The 17542-nt window shown below is 51.4% G+C and overlaps 2 protein-coding genes across 3 annotated transcripts in view; both read left to right on the top strand.

The window, feature by feature from the left end:
• The window catches only part of CREBBP (CREB binding protein), a 132872-nt gene extending 128736 nt beyond the window's left edge, over positions 1–4136 (top strand). For both annotated transcript variants that reach the window (XM_067013924.1, XM_059037418.2), the window contains one exon: positions 902–4136. In XM_067013924.1, coding sequence (XP_066870025.1) covers positions 902–3076 — 2175 coding nt within the window. In that variant the 3' untranslated portion in view covers positions 3077–4136. The remainder of the gene's footprint in view (positions 1–901) is intronic.
• Positions 4137–13513: 9377 nt separating this feature from the next.
• The window catches only part of TRAP1 (TNF receptor associated protein 1), a 55445-nt gene continuing 51416 nt past the window's right edge, over positions 13514–17542 (top strand). Inside the window, exon 1 of the mRNA XM_059037430.2 lies at positions 13514–13901. Coding sequence (XP_058893413.1) covers positions 13514–13901 — 388 coding nt within the window. The remainder of the gene's footprint in view (positions 13902–17542) is intronic.

Below are 17542 nucleotides of genomic sequence, written 5' to 3'. Positions count from 1 at the left end.
TTCTAGTGCTCCCAGTCTAGGCTTGCCAGGAGGTCGGGATTCCCTGCTGTTGTCAGGCTGGGTCCCTTTGGTCAGGGGTCTTGAGCCCCTCCTCCCTTGTCCTGGTGGATCCCGTGGTCATACCACACCAGCACCCCCTCTGTGGGCGTCTTGGCCTGTCCCTGGCACAGACTGGTCACTCGCACAGGGTATATCACATGCTCTGCCTACCCCCGCAGGTAGTCAGACTCCCCTCCTGCCCAGTCCTCACCTGGCTGGTGTCAACGCCTAGATAGTCCCCATAGTCGAGCACTCCACAACAGCAGCTCTGTCCTCTCTGGGGGCAGAGGGAGGAGGCCTCTATAATGCCCTCATCTCTCTGCCACTCTCTCCAGCTTCCTTTTGTCCTCTCTCTTAATTTGCACTGTGGGGATTTTCACATCCTTGCTCTGAGAAGGTTAGCAGTCCTGGCCACAGGGCTCATCCTCCAGATCTAGTGCTTTCTGGTCTCCGTCTTCAGGTACAGCTTTTAGAAACCTGGGGAGGGGACATTATGTTGCCATGGTGCGAGCCCAGGGCCTTCCTCCTGGTAAAGGCCTCTCAGCCCCAGTGCCTGCCCACCGGCTGCCCGGCAGAGCTCTGGGGATGCACTGAGGTCACCCGCAGCAGCCCCAGAGCATAGTGGCCCCAGCCTCGGGGTGCTCACAAAGCCTCACACACTGTGAGCTAGCAGGTTGGGAGAAGGCAGAGGGGCCCCCAGAAGAGGGCGAGTAGGTGGACCGGTGGTCTCTGGAATTTCTGGGCTGTGGAGTGTTTCAGGGGAGCAGACATGTTTGGCATCTGTGAGCCTCATGGGGATGGGGGGGAGCTGGTGGTCGGGGCCGCGTGCTGACGCTGGCTTGTCCCTTGTCCTCGCCTGCAGGACTACGACCTCTGCATCAACTGCTACAACACGAAGAGCCACACCCACAAGATGGTGAAGTGGGGGCTGGGCCTGGACGACGAGGGCAGCAGCCAGGGTGAGCCACAGTCCAAGAGCCCCCAGGAGTCGCGGCGCCTGAGCATCCAGCGCTGCATCCAGTCCCTGGTGCACGCCTGCCAGTGCCGCAACGCCAACTGCTCACTGCCGTCCTGCCAGAAGATGAAGCGGGTAGTGCAGCACACCAAGGGTTGCAAGCGCAAGACCAACGGCGGCTGCCCAGTGTGCAAGCAGCTCATTGCCCTCTGCTGCTACCATGCCAAACACTGCCAAGAAAACAAGTGCCCCGTGCCCTTCTGCCTCAACATCAAACACAAGCTCCGCCAGCAGCAGATCCAGCACCGCCTGCAGCAGGCCCAGCTCATGCGCCGGCGGATGGCCACCATGAACACCCGCAACGTGCCTCAGCAGAGCCTGCCTTCCCCTACCTCAGCACCACCCGGGACCCCCACGCAACAGCCCAGCACGCCCCAGACGCCACAGCCCCCCGCCCAGCCGCAGCCCTCACCTGTGAACATGTCACCAGCTGGCTTCCCCAGTGTGGCCCGGACTCAGCCCCCAACAACGGTGTCCACCGGGAAGCCCACCAACCAGGTGCCGGCCCCGCCGCCCCCCGCCCAGCCCCCACCCGCGGCAGTGGAGGCGGCCCGGCAGATTGAGCGGGAGGCCCAGCAGCAGCAGCACCTGTACCGGGTGAACATCAACAACAGCATGCCCCCAGGGCGCACGGGCATGGTGACCCCGGTGAGCCAGATGGCCCCCGTGGGCCTGAACGTTCCCCGACCCAACCAGGTCAGCGGGCCCGTCGTGCCCAACCTGCCACCTGGGCAGTGGCAGCAGGCGCCCATCCCCCAGCAGCAGCCGATGCCAGGCATGCCCAGACCCGTGATGTCCATGCAGGCCCAGCCGGCCGTGGCCGGGCCGCGGATGCCCAGCGTGCAACCGCCCCGGAGCATCTCGCCCGGCGCCCTACAGGACCTGCTTCGGACCCTGAAGTCCCCCAGCTCCCCACAGCAGCAGCAGCAGGTGCTCAACATCCTCAAGTCCAACCCTCAGCTGATGGCAGCTTTCATTAAACAGCGCACGGCCAAGTACGTGGCCAGTCAGCCCGGCCTGCAGCCCCAACCCGGCCTGCAGCCCCAGCCCAGCCTACAGCCCCAGCCCGGCCTGCACCAGCAGCCTAGCCTGCAGAACCTGAATGCCATGCAAGCCGGTGGGCCGCGGCCCGGCGTGCCTCCACAGCAGCCGGCGATGGGCGGCCTGAACCCCCAGGGCCAGGCCCTGAACATCATGAACCCAGGGCACAACCCCAGCATGGCAAGTATGAACCCACAGTACAGAGAGATGCTGCGAAGGCAGCTCCTGCAGCAACAGCAGCAGCAGCAGCAGCAGCAACAGCAGCAGCAACAGCAGCAGCAGCAGCAGCAGCAGCAGCAGCAGGGCAGTGCCGGGATGGCCGGGGGCATGGCGGGGCACGGCCAGTTCCAGCAGCCTCAGGGACCTGGAGGCTACCCTGCGGCCATGCAACAGCAGCGGATGCAGCAGCACCTCCCCATCCAGGGCAGCTCCATGGGCCAGATGGCGGCCCAGATAGGACAGCTCAGCCAGATGGGGCAGCCTGGGCTGGGCGCAGACAGCACCCCCAACATCCAGCAGGCCCTGCAGCAGCGGATTCTGCAGCAGCAGCAGATGAAGCAGCAGATCGGGTCCCCGGGCCAGCCGAATCCCATGAGCCCCCAGCAGCACATGCTCTCAGGACAGCCGCAGGCCTCACACCTCCCCGGCCAGCAGATGGCCACATCCCTCAGTAGCCAGGTGCGGTCTCCGGCCCCTGTCCAGTCTCCGCGGCCCCAGTCCCAGCCTCCACATTCCAGCCCGTCGCCACGGATACAGCCCCAGCCTTCACCACACCACGTCTCGCCCCAGACTGGTTCCCCCCACCCAGGACTCGCAGTTACCATGGCCAGCTCCATAGATCAGGGACACTTGGGGAACCCCGAACAGAGTGCAATGCTCCCCCAGCTGAACACCCCCAACAGGAGTGCGTTGTCCAATGAGCTGTCTCTGGTCGGCGACACCACGGGAGACACTCTAGAAAAGTTTGTGGAGGGTTTGTAGCATTGTGAGAGCATCACTTTTTTTTTTTTCCCTTTCATGTTCTTGGACCTTTTGTACTGAAATCCAGGCATCTGGGCTCTTTTTATTCCTAGATGGAACTGCTACTTCCAAGCCATGGAAGGGTAGATTGCTGTTTAAAGAAACAATACAAAGAATATATTTTTTTGTTAAAAACCAGTTGATTTAAATATCTGGTCTCTCTCTCTTTTTGTTTTTGTTTTTTTGTTTTTTTGTTTTTTGTTTTGGGGGGAGGGGGGTTTTGTTTGGATTCTTTTTGTCGTCATTGCTGGTGACTCATGCCTTTTTTTAATGGGAAAAACAAGTTCATTATATTCATATTTTTTATTTGTATTTTCAAGACTTTAAACATTTATGTTTAAAAGTGAGAAGAAAAATAATATTCAGAAACTGATTCCTGAAATAATGCAAGCTTATAATGTATCCCGATAACTTTCTGACGTTGCGGGAAGATTTTTTCTATAGTGAACTCTGTGGGCGTCTCCAAGTATTACCCCTGGATGATAGGAATTGGCTCCTGAGCGCACACACGTACACACCCACACACACATCTATCTATACATACTGGCTTAAGCCAAACTCTTGTCTTGCAGATGTAGAAATTGTTGCTTTGTTTCTCTGATAAAACTGGTTTTAGACAAAAAATAGGGATGATCACTCTCTTAGACCATGCTAATGTTAATAGAGAAGAAGCATTCTTTTCTTTCTTCTATGTGAAACTTGAAATGAGGAAAAGCAATTCTAGTGTAAATCATGCAAGCGCTATAATTACTATAAATAAGAAAATTCAAGAAGATTCAATCACTGTATAGAATGGTAAAGTACCAACTCATTTCTTATATCATATTGTTAAATAAACTGTGTGCAACAGACAAAAAGGGTGGTCCTTGAATTCATGTACATGGTGTTAACACTTCGTGTTCCAGCTCTTTTGTTATGAAAATGCTGTTTTCAACATTGTATTTGGACTATGCATGTGTTTTTTTCCCCCATTGTATATAAAGTACCGCTTAAAATTGATATAAATTACTGAAGTTTTTAACATGTATTCTGTTCTTTAAGATCCCTGTAAGAATGTTTAAGGTTTTTATTTATTTATATATATTTTTGGAGTCTGTTCTTTGTAAGACATGATTCTGATTGTTTGCTCACAGAGGAGAGGTGGGGGCCGCGGTCCTGGTGGCCAGGGGCGGTGGGGGAGGGTGGCAGCTGGGCTCAGCCAAGGCTTGGAGGGCCCTCCTTTGCTGCTGATGGAAGAACCTCACCCAGAGCCGGGGACACAAGTGTCCCTGAAACCAGTTTGTTGCCTCTCCACACTCCCCGTCTTAGTCACCCCCACTCTACACCTGCTCCTACATGCCATTCCCAGAATTGATGCAAAGGGTGTTCCGGGGACTAGAGGGGGTTCCTGGCCTGCCCCCAAATCCTGGTTCAGTGAGGGAGGTTGCCGCCGTGGCCTCTGACACTGGGCTGGGCAGATGTAGCTCCAGCCCTGCCTTCTCCAACTTCCTCTAGACACAGCGAGGTGCTGCCCTGGGGTCCACTGGGGGAACGATGTGGAACACTGGCCACCAGCCCTGCTGGGGTGAGTAGAGGCCTCCAGCTTCGACTGACACTTGCACTCAGCCACCTGGTCCACCCCTCCTCTCTGAGTCCAATTCCAGGGGCCCTTAACTGAGGGAGTGACACTCGAGGTCCTGAATGCTGTAAAAATGACATCTATGAGGAAGACCACCACGAGGAGAGCTGACATTCATTCTTTGGTCTGTGCACCCCCTCTCAGGGCACAAGCAAGTGGAGTCCTGTCTCATTCCCCTGTCCCCCAACCAAGGGTAGTCTTAATCGAGGGGTTGTGATGTCAGACTTAGAAATCACAGCCCAAATAGCTTTTTACTTTTGGCCCTGTATTCACAGAAATCTTTTCAAAACACTTGAACTGGGAATCTAAATTTGAGGAAACTCTCTTAAGAAATTAATTGTAACACAGGGCTTCGAATCTTGTTCTAATGTTGTAGATTTAGCCAGGTAAGACTAAGACCGCCATCTCGCTACCAACCAACCCCCATCCCCACCCATCCCCAAAGGGAAGCAGGGCCAGGCCCTCCATGGCCACGTGCCATCCTCACTTAACGTGCTCAAGTCCCGTGTCCGTGACCCTCTTCCCGGTTGCCTTCTGCACTGATGGGAAAGCCCTGGACTGAGTCTGTTCAGACAAGAAGTGTGAGCCGTCTGGGCCCTGGAGAAGCAGCTCCAGGCCCACACTTCAGATATGCAGCCCTTTTAACCTGGCCAATGGGGAGTCTCAGGTCATCCCAGAATCCAAAACTGTGCCGACTTCATCCTCTTGGAGTCCCATGCAATCTTGTTGCCAAAGGATAAGGCCAAGGGTGTGGGCTGATGCTAACCTGGCACTTGGCGTAAGGAAGTTTCTGTGAGAGCTGGAAAGCCCCGACGCGGTGTCTCACATGGTGTCTACTTAGGAGGAGAAAAAAGTCCTTTATTTGTGATCAAAAAGAGGAAACTTCTGGGGCTTCCCTCGTGGTGTAGTGGTTAAGAATCCTCCTGCCAATGTAGGGGACACAGGTTCAAGCCCTGGTCTGGGAAGATCCCACATGCCGCAGAGCAGCTAAGTCCCTGTGCCACAACTACTGCGCCTGCGCTCTAGAGCCCACAAGCCATGACTACTGAGCCCACGTGCTACAACTACTGAAGCCCACCACACCTAGATCCTGTGCTCCACAACAAGAAAAGCCACTGCAATGAGAAGCCCACACACCGCAACGAGGAGTAGCCCCCACTTGCCGCAACTAGAGAAAGCCCATGCGCAGCAACGAAGACCCAATGCAGCCAAAAATAAAATTTAAATTTAAAAAAAAAATTTTTTTTTAAAAAGAATCCGCCTGCCAATGCAGGGGACACAGTTTCAAGCCCTGGTCCGGGAAGATCCCACATGCTGTGGGGCAGCTAAGCCCAGGTGCTGCAACTACTGAGCCTGCGCTCTAGAGCCCGCGAGCCACAACTACTGAGCCCGCATGCCTAGAGCCCATGCTCCGCAACAAAAAGCAGCCACCACACTGAGAAGCCCACGCACCACAACGAAGAGTAGCTCCCGCTCACCACAACTAGAGAAAGCCCGCATGCAGCAATGAAGACCCAACGCAGCCAAAAATAAATAAAATAAATAAACTTATTATTTTTTTTAAAAAGAGGGAACTTCTGCCATGAATAAAGTTGCCTGAAATCCTGGGGGGGGATAAAAGAGGAAACTTGAAATGTGCTGGTGTTTATAATAAAAGCTGGTAAAACTGCTTGGATTCAAAGATGGTTCCAGTTGGCTAACAACCTGTAGAATTAGCTTAGCAGCCAGTCATAAGATAAAGGGGTTCAGCTGATTTTGTCTGGTGCGTGTGTTTGATTATGTTTTTGAGAATTCAGTGTGTTAAAAACAGGAGTAGGCTGCAATGGCTGCATAACATGAGGTGAAGAGGCTTCTAAGATCTCAGGCTGAAGACACACAACTTTTGATTGCTGTAAATTGGAACCAAAAGGTTTCATTTGAGCCAAAATGTGCTTTTAGAACTGCATGAGAAAATAAGCTACTCTGAAAAAGGAAAGGAGTTGAATATGGGTGGCAGACGGGGGGAAGCCAGGATGTCCTTGACACAAGGCCAGTGCTGGGAAGTAGACACTGTGGTGGTGCCACCTCAGCAGGTGGATGGCGCAGGAGCGCATGGGGCTGGGGCCAGTGTCCCCCGGGGATCATAAAGCCACATGGCACCTTCCCAGGGCATCCTGTGTTCATTGCAAAATCAAGAGCAGGGAAATGGGTCAGTCATGAGATACTAACATAAGTGAATGTAGCACCCAGGCTGACAAAGACAAGGCTGAGAGACCCTGATGAGGAGCTGAGGATGCAAATGATGCTTCCAACGAGCTCGCACCTCTCCATAGAGGATGGACTCAGATCCACTGACTGTGATATGACTGAAGTTACTTCACTAAACTGAAAGATTCAAAGAGCGCTGACAGAACGCCTTAGGAAGTGGTATCAAAGGGGGTCAGGAAGAGACCTCGGAGTGGGAGACCAGATCATAGCAAGTGTGGGCTGGAGGTGCCTGTGAGGTGGGGGCAGTGATGACACCAGGGCCTTGGCCTTGGCTGTGAGCGAGCTCTTCTGCCTTCCTGGCCTCGTGAAAGGTAGTGATATCAGGTAACAAGTGCTATTTAAACGCGTGTCCACCCCTCTGCCCAGCCATGAGGTGGGAGAACAGAGGGACCGACTTACCTGAATTCATGAGCACCAAGGGCTGACATGGGCTGCTGGCCCCAGCCACACTCTCCCCTTTCGTTCGAGAGGAGCTCTTCAGCCCTGAAAACCCTCCTACACGCCTGCCTCCCCTCCTATTCCACAGGTTCCCCTTGAGCCCACTTTGAGGTACCCTGGCAAAGCAGGGGCGTTGCAGTACATTGTAGCCCCTTGAACACGGCAGACAGTGGTATGTGGTAACCAGGTCTTCACAGAGGACTGTGTGGGCCTGAGCTTGCCTGTGTCTGGTGCCCACTGGCTCACTTCGGCGTCAGAGAAGAAATGTTGACAGTGTTGGTCAACTGTAGTGGCCACAGCTCCCAGCTCCTAGTGTAGATGACCCTAACCCACCTCCCACCCAACTCCTAGAGAGTGCTTAGTGATGGAAATGGGGTTTATTGTCTGATCATGGGTCCCACGGCGGCTCTGCGCCAGCAACAAGAAATCCTCTTATTAACGTTTCTCTTTTTTTGGCCACGCCACATCTTAGTTCCCAGGCTGGATCGCGGGCTGCTCCACGGTTCAGGAAGCACACGATCTTCCACCGCCACGTGTCCTCAGGACAGTGCTTCCTTCTCAAGCTTAACGTGCATGTGGATTGGTTAGCTGGGATCTTGCCAACATCCTGATTCTGTAGAACTAAGGCCAGTGGGGGTGAGGGCCGGGGTGATGCGCCGAGATTCCGTGTTTCTAACAAGCTCCCAGGTGAGGCCGCTGCTGCCAGCCCTCATCTGCTTTGAGTAGCCAGGCTGCATGGGACCAAGACCAGACCATCTTGACCGGAAAACTGCCTTAGTCTTAATGTTCACGATAAAACATGGGTATGGGGAGAGGGGGTTTGGGCGAGTGGTTCTCACCTGGGGTCCCCTAGACAGGACAGGAGTCCAGGCAGAACCGAGGCTGTGGGCAGCCCCACTGGGCTGAAAGCCCTGAGTTACCTGGAAAGGGCATCCCCACAGTTTTGTCTGGTGCAGGTAGGTATCCTGGCTGGAAGTGCATTTATAAAAAACTGTGGATTGTGAAGCGAACAAAGAAGCAGGAGGGGTGCCTTGCCCCCCAGCCAGTTTCCAGGCCATGTGAACACACTGCTGCCTGTTCTTTGGCTCCTGGGGAGTGAGTGCCAGGGTCAGTCTGTCCCTCCTGTTTCCTGAACTGCAGGCACAGCACTCGCCACTTAGACGAGCCCCGGTGATGCTGATGGACAACAACCTCCTCCGCCCTGTGCCTGGGCCAAGAGAGGCTGCCCTAGGAGTCAGCGAAAATGCCCAACGGTCTGCATCTCCACCTGTCCTCTGATCCCCCGCTGGACCAGAGAATCCTGACTGAGGGAACCCTCTTCACACCTGAGGAGATGCAGTCTCCGCGAGAATTTTGCAAAAGCTGCCAACCTGCCGGGTGGGGCCTGATACCAGGTGTTGCTCAGGGCACCATCTGGGCAGGGCTCTGTCTGGAGTAGAGGCCCAGGGTGCCCAGGCAAAGGGCCAGTCCTTCAGGGAGGCAGGGTCTTGTCAGCACAGAGCAGGTATTGAAGGAGAGGACCCTGCTGCCACCAGGAAGCCATGCCAAGCAGGGAAGGAGGCCTCCCAGCAGGCAAAGCCTCCCACACAGCCACTCCGTTTCCTCCAAGCGTCGCATGAGAATGGCAGCTCTAGGAAGTACAGGGCCATCGGCTTGGCCCAGGCACACGCGTGCACATGCATGCCAGCACACATAGAACAGAGCTGCCTTTCACCCTGTGGAGTCTCTCAGGCAAACTCATTCTCACTTATCTTTCTCGTAAGCAATAGACCCAGTAGACTTGAGATTTGATGGACATTTTTTATTCCTAAAATGATGTCATCCACAAGCTGGGAAAAAATTGTGATCTCAGCTCTTTGCCAGGACAGAATGCACCTTTGAACACATGCCCTCAGGGCTAGTTCGCCCAGTGGTATCTCCCAGCTGAAGTTTCCAGGAAGAAATGCAAGAGTGGAGGTTGCTGCCTTCCCCAAAGCCAGTCACTCAGAGGAGGCCCCACCAGTGATACTTCGTGGTTGTCCAGATTCAACTGTCTTAGGTTCATCACGCTGGACAGGGAGACTGGGAGCCCACCAGGATGGTCCCTCCTGCAGGGGCACAGGCAGTGTTCACGGTGGAAGGGCCCCATAGGACAGGGGATTGCCAAGGGCCACCCACCTAGTGGGTGGCCACGGAGCCCCATAGAGGGGGCTGGACTGACTGCTGATGCTGTAGAGGAAAAAAAGGGAGAAGAACTCGGGTCCATTCACCCCTCAAAGTTGTGGGGGTTTGTGCAATCAGCCTGTGACACTCCCAGTGTCCTTGATGGTAAAATTAAAAGTGGCCACTGGCAAAGTAGAATGAGCCCTTTGGAGAAAAAGCCTTAGAGTCATCCAGTGAAATTAGAAATGTCCTAGAGAGTTCCAGGCCAGGTCCTGCTAAGTGGCTGCACCTGCCTCCATGAAGGACCACAGGTCTTGCTTCTGGCAGAATCCCACCATCAGCATGTGTGCCAGTGGGGGTCAAATGGAGCCATGCTGCCTTGGGCGGGTCTCTCAAGTTGGCAGGATTGACCTTTGTCAAACATACTGAGATAGCTGTCAAGCGAATCAGCAAAATACTAGGTTTCTGAGTTCCAACCCATTGTGAGTTGGCATGAAAGTACTGCAAATGATGAAAAGGGCTTTAAGGAATGCACACAAATCCCTGTGCAGGTACCACCGGGCCATTAGTGCTTCTCTGAATTTGAATGTTTTGATGCCTCAGAAACCCAGGGAGAGGTACTGTGTCTGAGGCTTCGGTCAGAGGCCTCCAAGCTGCAGCTGCCCTTGTCCCAGACGGGGCTGTACAGGTCTGTGTCTGCTGGAGGAAATCCTTGCCCCTAAGGCCCAAACACTAAGACAATTATAGAATAGCTTTCAGACTACACCCAGGGTCTGCAGGACTGTCTGGGAGTTCCTCTCCTCACCTCCCACTCCCATATTCTAGCTTCAAAAAGGAATCTGCCTTATAAAAGGATCCATGAAATTGAAAAAAAATTTCATCATCGCTGGGACCTTTCCGGGCCAAGAAGTATCCTACAGCCATGAGTCTTTCCTCCTCTGGGAACTCCCAGGATGTTGCCTGATGAAGGGAGAAGTTTGCCCAGAAGTTGGTGCTTTGAACAAAGAAATGAAGAAAAAGGGAGGCAGTCAAATTTGATTTTTCTTTGCAGTAGGCATTTTTGAAAAAACTGTGGTAAAATATACACAAAATTTCAATCTTTCCTTTTTTGGGGGGCTGCGTTAGCTCTTCGTTGCTGTACATGGGCTTTCTGGCTTTCTCTAATTGCGGCGAGCGGGGGCTACACTTCATTGCGGTGCGCGGTCTTCTCATTGTGGTGGCTTCTCTTGTTGTGGAGCACAGGCTCTAGGCACGTGGGCTCATTAGTTGTAGCGCACAGGCTTAGTTGCTCCGCGGTATGTGGCATCTTCACAGGCCAGGGATCTAACCCGTGTCCCCTGCATTGGCAGATGGATTCTTTACCACTATGCCACCAGGGAAGTTCCTCAATCACTTAAAAAAAAAATTTATTTATTTTATTTATTTATTTTTGGCTGTGTTGGATCTTCATTGCTGCACGTGGGCTTTCTCTAGTTGTGGTAAGTGGGGGCTACTCTTCATTGCAGTGCACGGGCTTCTCATTTCAGTGGCTTCTCTTGTTGCAGAGCACAGGCTCTAGGTGTACGGGCTTCAGTAGTTGTGGCACACAGGCTCAGTAGTTGTGGCTGTGGGCTCTAGAGTGCAGGCTCAGTAGTTGTGGCACACAGGCTTAATTGTTCCACAGCATATGGGATCTTCCTGGACCAGGGCTCGAACCCATGTCCCCTGCATTGGCAGGCGGATTCTTAACCACTGCGCCACCAGGGGTGCCCCTCAATCATTTTTAAGTGTATCAAATACATTCATATTGTTGTGCAGCCATCACCATCATCCTCTCCAGAACTCTATTCATTTTGCAAAACTGAAACTCTGTCCCCATTAAATACTAACTTCTCAGTCCCCCTCCCTCAGCCCCTGGCACCCACCATGCTACTTTCTGTCTCTATGAATTTGACTACTCTAACTACCTGATGTCAGCCGAATCATACACTATCTGTCTTTTTGTGACTGGCTTATTTTACTTAGCACGATGTCCTCAAGGTTCATCCATGTTGTAGCATGTGTCAGAATTTCCTTCCTTTCTAAGTCCGAATAATATCCCATTGTATGTATATACCATGTTTTGTTTATTCATTCATCCATCAATGGACACTTGGGTTGCTTCTACCTTCTGGCTATTATGAATAATGCAGTGGGCATTTTTCATGGCTGTCAGCTTACCCCCAGGGGAAGGCAGTGACTTATGCAAAAGGAATGGGCAGCTTCATAGTGGCCACAGTGGTGGTTGGGAGATCCAAGGGGTCTCCCCCTCCCTTCCCCTCCTCTGTTTCTCTCTCTGCTCTTGCCAAGCAACTCCCTGCCAGTCTCTATTAATCCAACTCAAGTACTCTATTCATTCTTTCCCTTCTTCCATTTTCCTTGTCTGCATAGGGCCTGAAATCTTCTCATGACCCCCTCAAGACTGGCTTGGATCCCTGGGCACTTTATTTTTTTATTTTTGACTTTTTTTTTTTTACATCTTTATTTGAGTATAACTGTTTTACAATAGTGTGTTAGTTTCTCCTTTACGACAAAGTGAATCAGTTATATATATATATATGTTCCCATATCTCTTCCCTCTTGCATCACCTGGGCACTTTATTTTTTTTAAAAACATCTTTATTGGAGTATAACTGTTTTACAATAGTGTGTTAGTTTTTCCTTTACAACAAAGTGAATCAGTTATACGTATACATATGTTCCCATATCTCTTCCCTCTTGCATCACCTGGGCACTTTAAAAAGCCACAGTTCCTTGGGCTACCAGGGGACCCAATATCACAAAGATCTGTGGCTGAAGTTATGTCTCTGAAGGCCACAGGCCGAGAGAGGACAGAAGGGCCCTAGTAGACCCCACCCACCGCCATCCTTCACTGAAGCCTAGGTTTCCCTCCTCCCTTTGCCAAATACCACTTCCTCTTCCTGTAGTAAGAGGGCTCCCCAAGCTAGATCTATTGCCCCATAGACCAATGTGTCAGCTCTTACAAAAGAGATGATTTCCGGAGTGAAGTGAACAACACAAGAAATGTGAGGCTGAGACCCCTCAATTCAGCGGTATCCTGGGAACAGTATATCTGGGACTAGCTCATGTGTCTGGAGTGTTGTGAGGGAGGGAGTGATGTGGGGGTCAGGTTATGCAGGGTTTGGAGACGGAGGCAGAAGGGGTTTGGAATTTATTATGTGCAGGGAAACCACTGGAGGACCCTGACTGAGGAGTGTGTATGATCAGCAGCTGTGCAGAGAATGCGGAGCCAGTTAGGAGGCTGATGGAGTCTTCCAGGTAAGAGAACTCCTGCTCTTCCATCCAAATCTGCCCACCTCTTTTACGTTACTTAAGCCTGGAACTTGGGGATCATCCATGCACCTTCCACCTGCAAGTGTTCCCTGTCACACGCCCTCCCGTGGCCCCAGCTATGTCCAGCCGGCACTTGGGGACACTCTCCTGGCTCCTGTCCTTAGCAGTTCCTGTCACAATCTCGAGTAACCCGTTTGTGTGCAATTATTTGATCATGGCAGCAAGTCTTCAGTGTGCCTCATAATCATCTAGGGGGCTGCCTGAGCCTCACTTCAGGCGGTGCCGGAGAATCTGCATTTTACGTGGTTTGGAACTCTCTATGAGAAAGGAAGTCGATAGTCCGAATCTCCAACCAGACTCTTACCTCCAGGAGGGCGAGAGAACTGGAATGATGAATAAACCCAGTCTTGCTGGTGGGCGTTGGCTCCCAAGTTTTGGTGTAGACAAGTCAAGCCTGAAATTCTCCCTTTTACTCTTTTTAGCTATTTGGCTTGTCTTGGTTTGGAGAAGACTGACTTCCAGCGGTCTGGACCGTTGGCCCGAGACCTATATAAAGACCCCGGAGATGTTAACTGCTTCTGCCCCGGCGCCGCCTTTTCACACGCTGCTAGGTGGATGTTAACATCTGCCCCATTTCTCGGATGCACAAACCGAGGCCCAGCTGGCGGCGGACGAGTGCCCCGGCGACCCGGCGCGCACGGCCGTCGCCCTTGACCACGCGACACAAGGTCACGGAGGTCCAGACCCCAGCTCCGGCTGCCCTCGCGCGGCCGGACCGCGCCTGGACCGCGCCCAAGCCCGAGCCACAGAAGGCCCCGCCCACCCGCGGGCGCAGGCCGCGGGCCGGGGAGCCGGGCGCGCGCAGTGACGTCACTACCTCGCGCCTGAATAAGGCCCTGCTCCGGCCTCGACCCCGGCACGCTTGGCTTCTCTGGACGCCCAGGAGGATACACATGGCTCGCGAGCTGCGGACGCTGCTGCTGTGGGGCTGCCGCCTGTGGGCCCCGGCGCTGGCGGTCGCCCGGGGAGGTGAGGGCGGCCGGGCAGGATGGGTGGAGAGCGACCGGGGACGGGGACGCGCGGAGCCCTCGGGGTCCCGAGCCCCTTTTCTCCGTGGGAGGCGCGGTGACGGCTCTTCATCGCTCGGCGTGGGAGATTTTGTGAGGTTTACGCGTCCAACGCGCCGCGAGCAGCGAACGCTGAGCCCTCGGTGCGTCCTGGTGTCACCTGGCTCGGCCCCGCGCTGGGCTGCCGGGTTTCCCCGGAGGTGACGGGGTTGAGCCCGGGCCCGCGTGACTGCAGCAGAGGCTTCTCTCCACCGAGCTCCTCGGGCCGGGTTGAGGCGGAGGGGTCGCGGGCTCCTCGTTCCTGGAGCCGAAGGCACTTTCAGGGAGTTGAAATCGAAGGGCGCGTGTGCGCTGGGAAGGGGCTTCATCAGGGTGATTACTTCAGTCCCTTAGTTGTGTTTTTATTCTTCCCTTCCCCCAAGTTGATTTATACACGAATAACGCATAAGCCACTTGGTCACTCGTTCATTCGACACACACCTGAGTGTCCACTTGGCCCGGCGCGCGGCAGCAAACCAGAGAACCGGCACGCTGGGCTCTCGTGCAGCCCGTGGACCCCGGGTTGTAGCCCGCCGTATCCCCAGGGCCTGGAATTGTCAGTGTTGAAGGAAAAGAATGACCGCAGTCTTTGCTCTCACTCCCCACGCGGAAGTAACCACGGGTGAACGTCTTGGCGTTGCTTCCAGGCTCTGTACACTTAGTTACACACATATAAATACACACGTCTATTTTTACGTAAAAAGGCCTAAACCGTATATACATTGTTCTACAGATTTTTTTTTTAAGCTCCAGAATGGCTTACATATGTTTTCCTGTCAGTATGCACGGGTTTACGGCTTTACAATGGACGCATAGTATTCTGTGTTAGGACGTATCGTCATTTACTTAACATTGCCCTATTAGCGGACGTAATAAAGGTTATTTCCAGATTTTTTTTTTGGGGGGGGTCATTACAGTGCTGTGTAGAATGGGCGAGTATTTAATCTTTGTGTCTATGTGTGGCATTTCTTTAGAATTACAGAATTAGAGTTTTAGAATTGATGGTTCAGAGCCTGTGCGTATTTGAAATGTTAGCTGATATTGCCAAATTGCTGTACAAAAAGGCTTTATCAACTTATATTCTCATTAGCAGGGAATGAGACCACCTATGTCAAGGCATCTTCTCCAACACTGGGATTAGACCTTTTCCAAACCCATGTTTTATAACCTATATGTGTTTTGTTTAACTTATATTTGCATGGATACCAGTGAGAATGTTTTCATTTGTTTAATGGCCATTTGTATATCTTCTGTGAATTTCCTCTTCATGTCTTTTACGGCTTTTTCTGTTACCTGAGTTTTAAATTTTGGTGTAGTCTCTTTAAACAATGATTTTTAAAAATATGCATTAACCGCTTCTCGGCCTTTTGGCTAAGATCAAGTGTAAAATATGCATTAGCAGATAAGACAACTGTAGGTTTTATTACTGTTTCTTGTATTCAACATCTTCCTTCCTTTTGGGATTTATTTCCTGTTTTAGCAGAGTATATATATACATCTGTGTTTGTTTTGCAGGAAAAGTCAATGGGTTGTAAGTTTTCTAAGCCCCACCGTGTCTAAAAAGATTTTTATTTTGACCTCCTACTTGTAAAGTAGTTTGCCTGGGTGTTGCATTCCAGGTCAAAATAATTTTCCTTCAAAGAGTGATATTGCTGTATTGTCTTCCAGCAACTTCGTTAAAGGTGAGCAGTCATATCAGTTTGATTGTGTTTTTTTTGTAGCCAACTTGTTTTTTTCCCTGCTCTCTGCAGGTTAAGATTCTTTTCCCATGTTCTGAGATGTTCTGACCGTGTGTGTTTGTAATTCATTCTTTGTACCATTCTTATTTTCACGGTTGGCATTGCAAGAACGAGAGCATGAGGCAGCCACAGTAGGACTGGTTGGTGCTTAAGTTAACATCTTATGACTTTTCTGTTCTCTATAAGCTGGAGCCTTTGCTGGAATTTTCTGCCTTGGGGAGTTGTAAGGGGTGGGCAGTCGCCTCCAAGCACCAGAAAGGTCACAAGAGTGAGCTTTCTCTGTTGTAGGGCTAAATCATTGCAGGTTTGTGTCATTCTCCAAAACGAGCCCCACCTGAACCCTGTCAACTGCAAACGCCCATTTAGTACTTATTATTATTTTGTTGATTTATTTTGCTTCCTCCCTCTGCTCTCTCACTTACTGTGGGGCTCATACTATTTAATTTCTGCCCTTCCACCTCTTGTGCTGCAACCTTCACAAGAATTCAGGCAAATTTCTGGTGTTCCCTGGCTGTTTTGGGGATGCAAGGAGTAGCACTTGCTGGTCAGATTTCACTCTCTCAGTAAAGCAGCTGTGGGTGTTGCTAATTTAATATGAGGACAAAGGTTTCAATGGTTAACTGCTTAGACCCTGAATGGCAGTGCCGTCTACATAAACCATGGTCCTGGGGCTTAGGGTTAGCACCAGAGAAGCATATGGACAGGAGGGATGAGTGGCCAGCTGTCCAGGAGGCAATGGAACACTTGGTTAGGATGAGGGGCCTGAGTTATCTGTGCTGTCTGCAAAAGATCAACCCAAATGTAATAGGTTAGTAAAGACCTTATTAGTTACTGGCTGAGTAATGGATCAGAACTAAGACAAAAGAAAGATCCCCAGGTGTTTTGCTCCCCTCTAGCGTGCAGCTTCAAGCTGCATGAAGAGGAGGGAAAACGGGCGATGAGTAACACTGAAGGAAAATGACAGTTCTCGCTCCCAGATGTCAAATACCAGGTTGTAACAGGACAAAGGAGACTATTACAGAGGCCAGTGGTGGTGTTCGCTTGTCTGTCTCCAACCAAAGTACTGACTCAGGAGCAATGAAAATGTATCCACTTCACTCTCAAGTGAGATACTTTAAGTTCAAAGCCAGAGGATTTTCTTGGTTTGGGTTCTTGGTGCCTTCATTGCAGCAGCTAGAATTTTTCTTAAATACCATTCTGCTCAGCCTTGATACAGAACATTAGCCTTTTTTTTTTTTTTTTTTTTTTTTTTTACTAGGAAGCTGCTGTTTGCTTCGTCCACACGGAGACTTACCTATAGTTCTGAAGCATTTAGTAAAGGTAGATTCCAGGATATTTCTGGAATGGCTGGTTATTTCTGGTAAAGCCACTAGGAATTACAGACGATTAAAGTTGTAGCTTGGAGGACCAGTGTCTATTTGGGGGCATTATTTCTATCTGCTTTTTGATGCCCAAAGTATAGGTAAATTGAATACAGGTGTAGCTGAGTCATGGCTGTAACTAATTTTGAAAGAATGGCTGTTATTTAGCAGCTGTATAATCAAGAAATGTGATTAGAGTATTAGAAATTAATTTTGAGATAGGCAAAATGAATGCCATATTTTAAAAGAACAACCTGTATAGCAATACCGTTAAGAACAAAATAGAAGGGTACAAGTCTTCCTAAAGGACCGGGGCAGTGAGGGAGCCGGTGTGTGCCGTGAAGGAGTGAGCAAAGCACTGAAGTTCACACATACCGGTATTCCAGCATTTGCAGGATATGGAGTGCCTGGAGGGATTTTCCATGAAACTTACTTGCAAAGTAGTAAAACATTTCATTTCAACC

Source organism: Kogia breviceps, chromosome 14 (assembly GCF_026419965.1).
Source record: "Kogia breviceps isolate mKogBre1 chromosome 14, mKogBre1 haplotype 1, whole genome shotgun sequence".
NCBI lineage: Eukaryota > Metazoa > Chordata > Mammalia > Artiodactyla > Physeteridae > Kogia > Kogia breviceps.
Note: the sequence above shows the minus strand (reverse complement) of the source record. Positions and strands in the feature narration are given on the sequence as shown.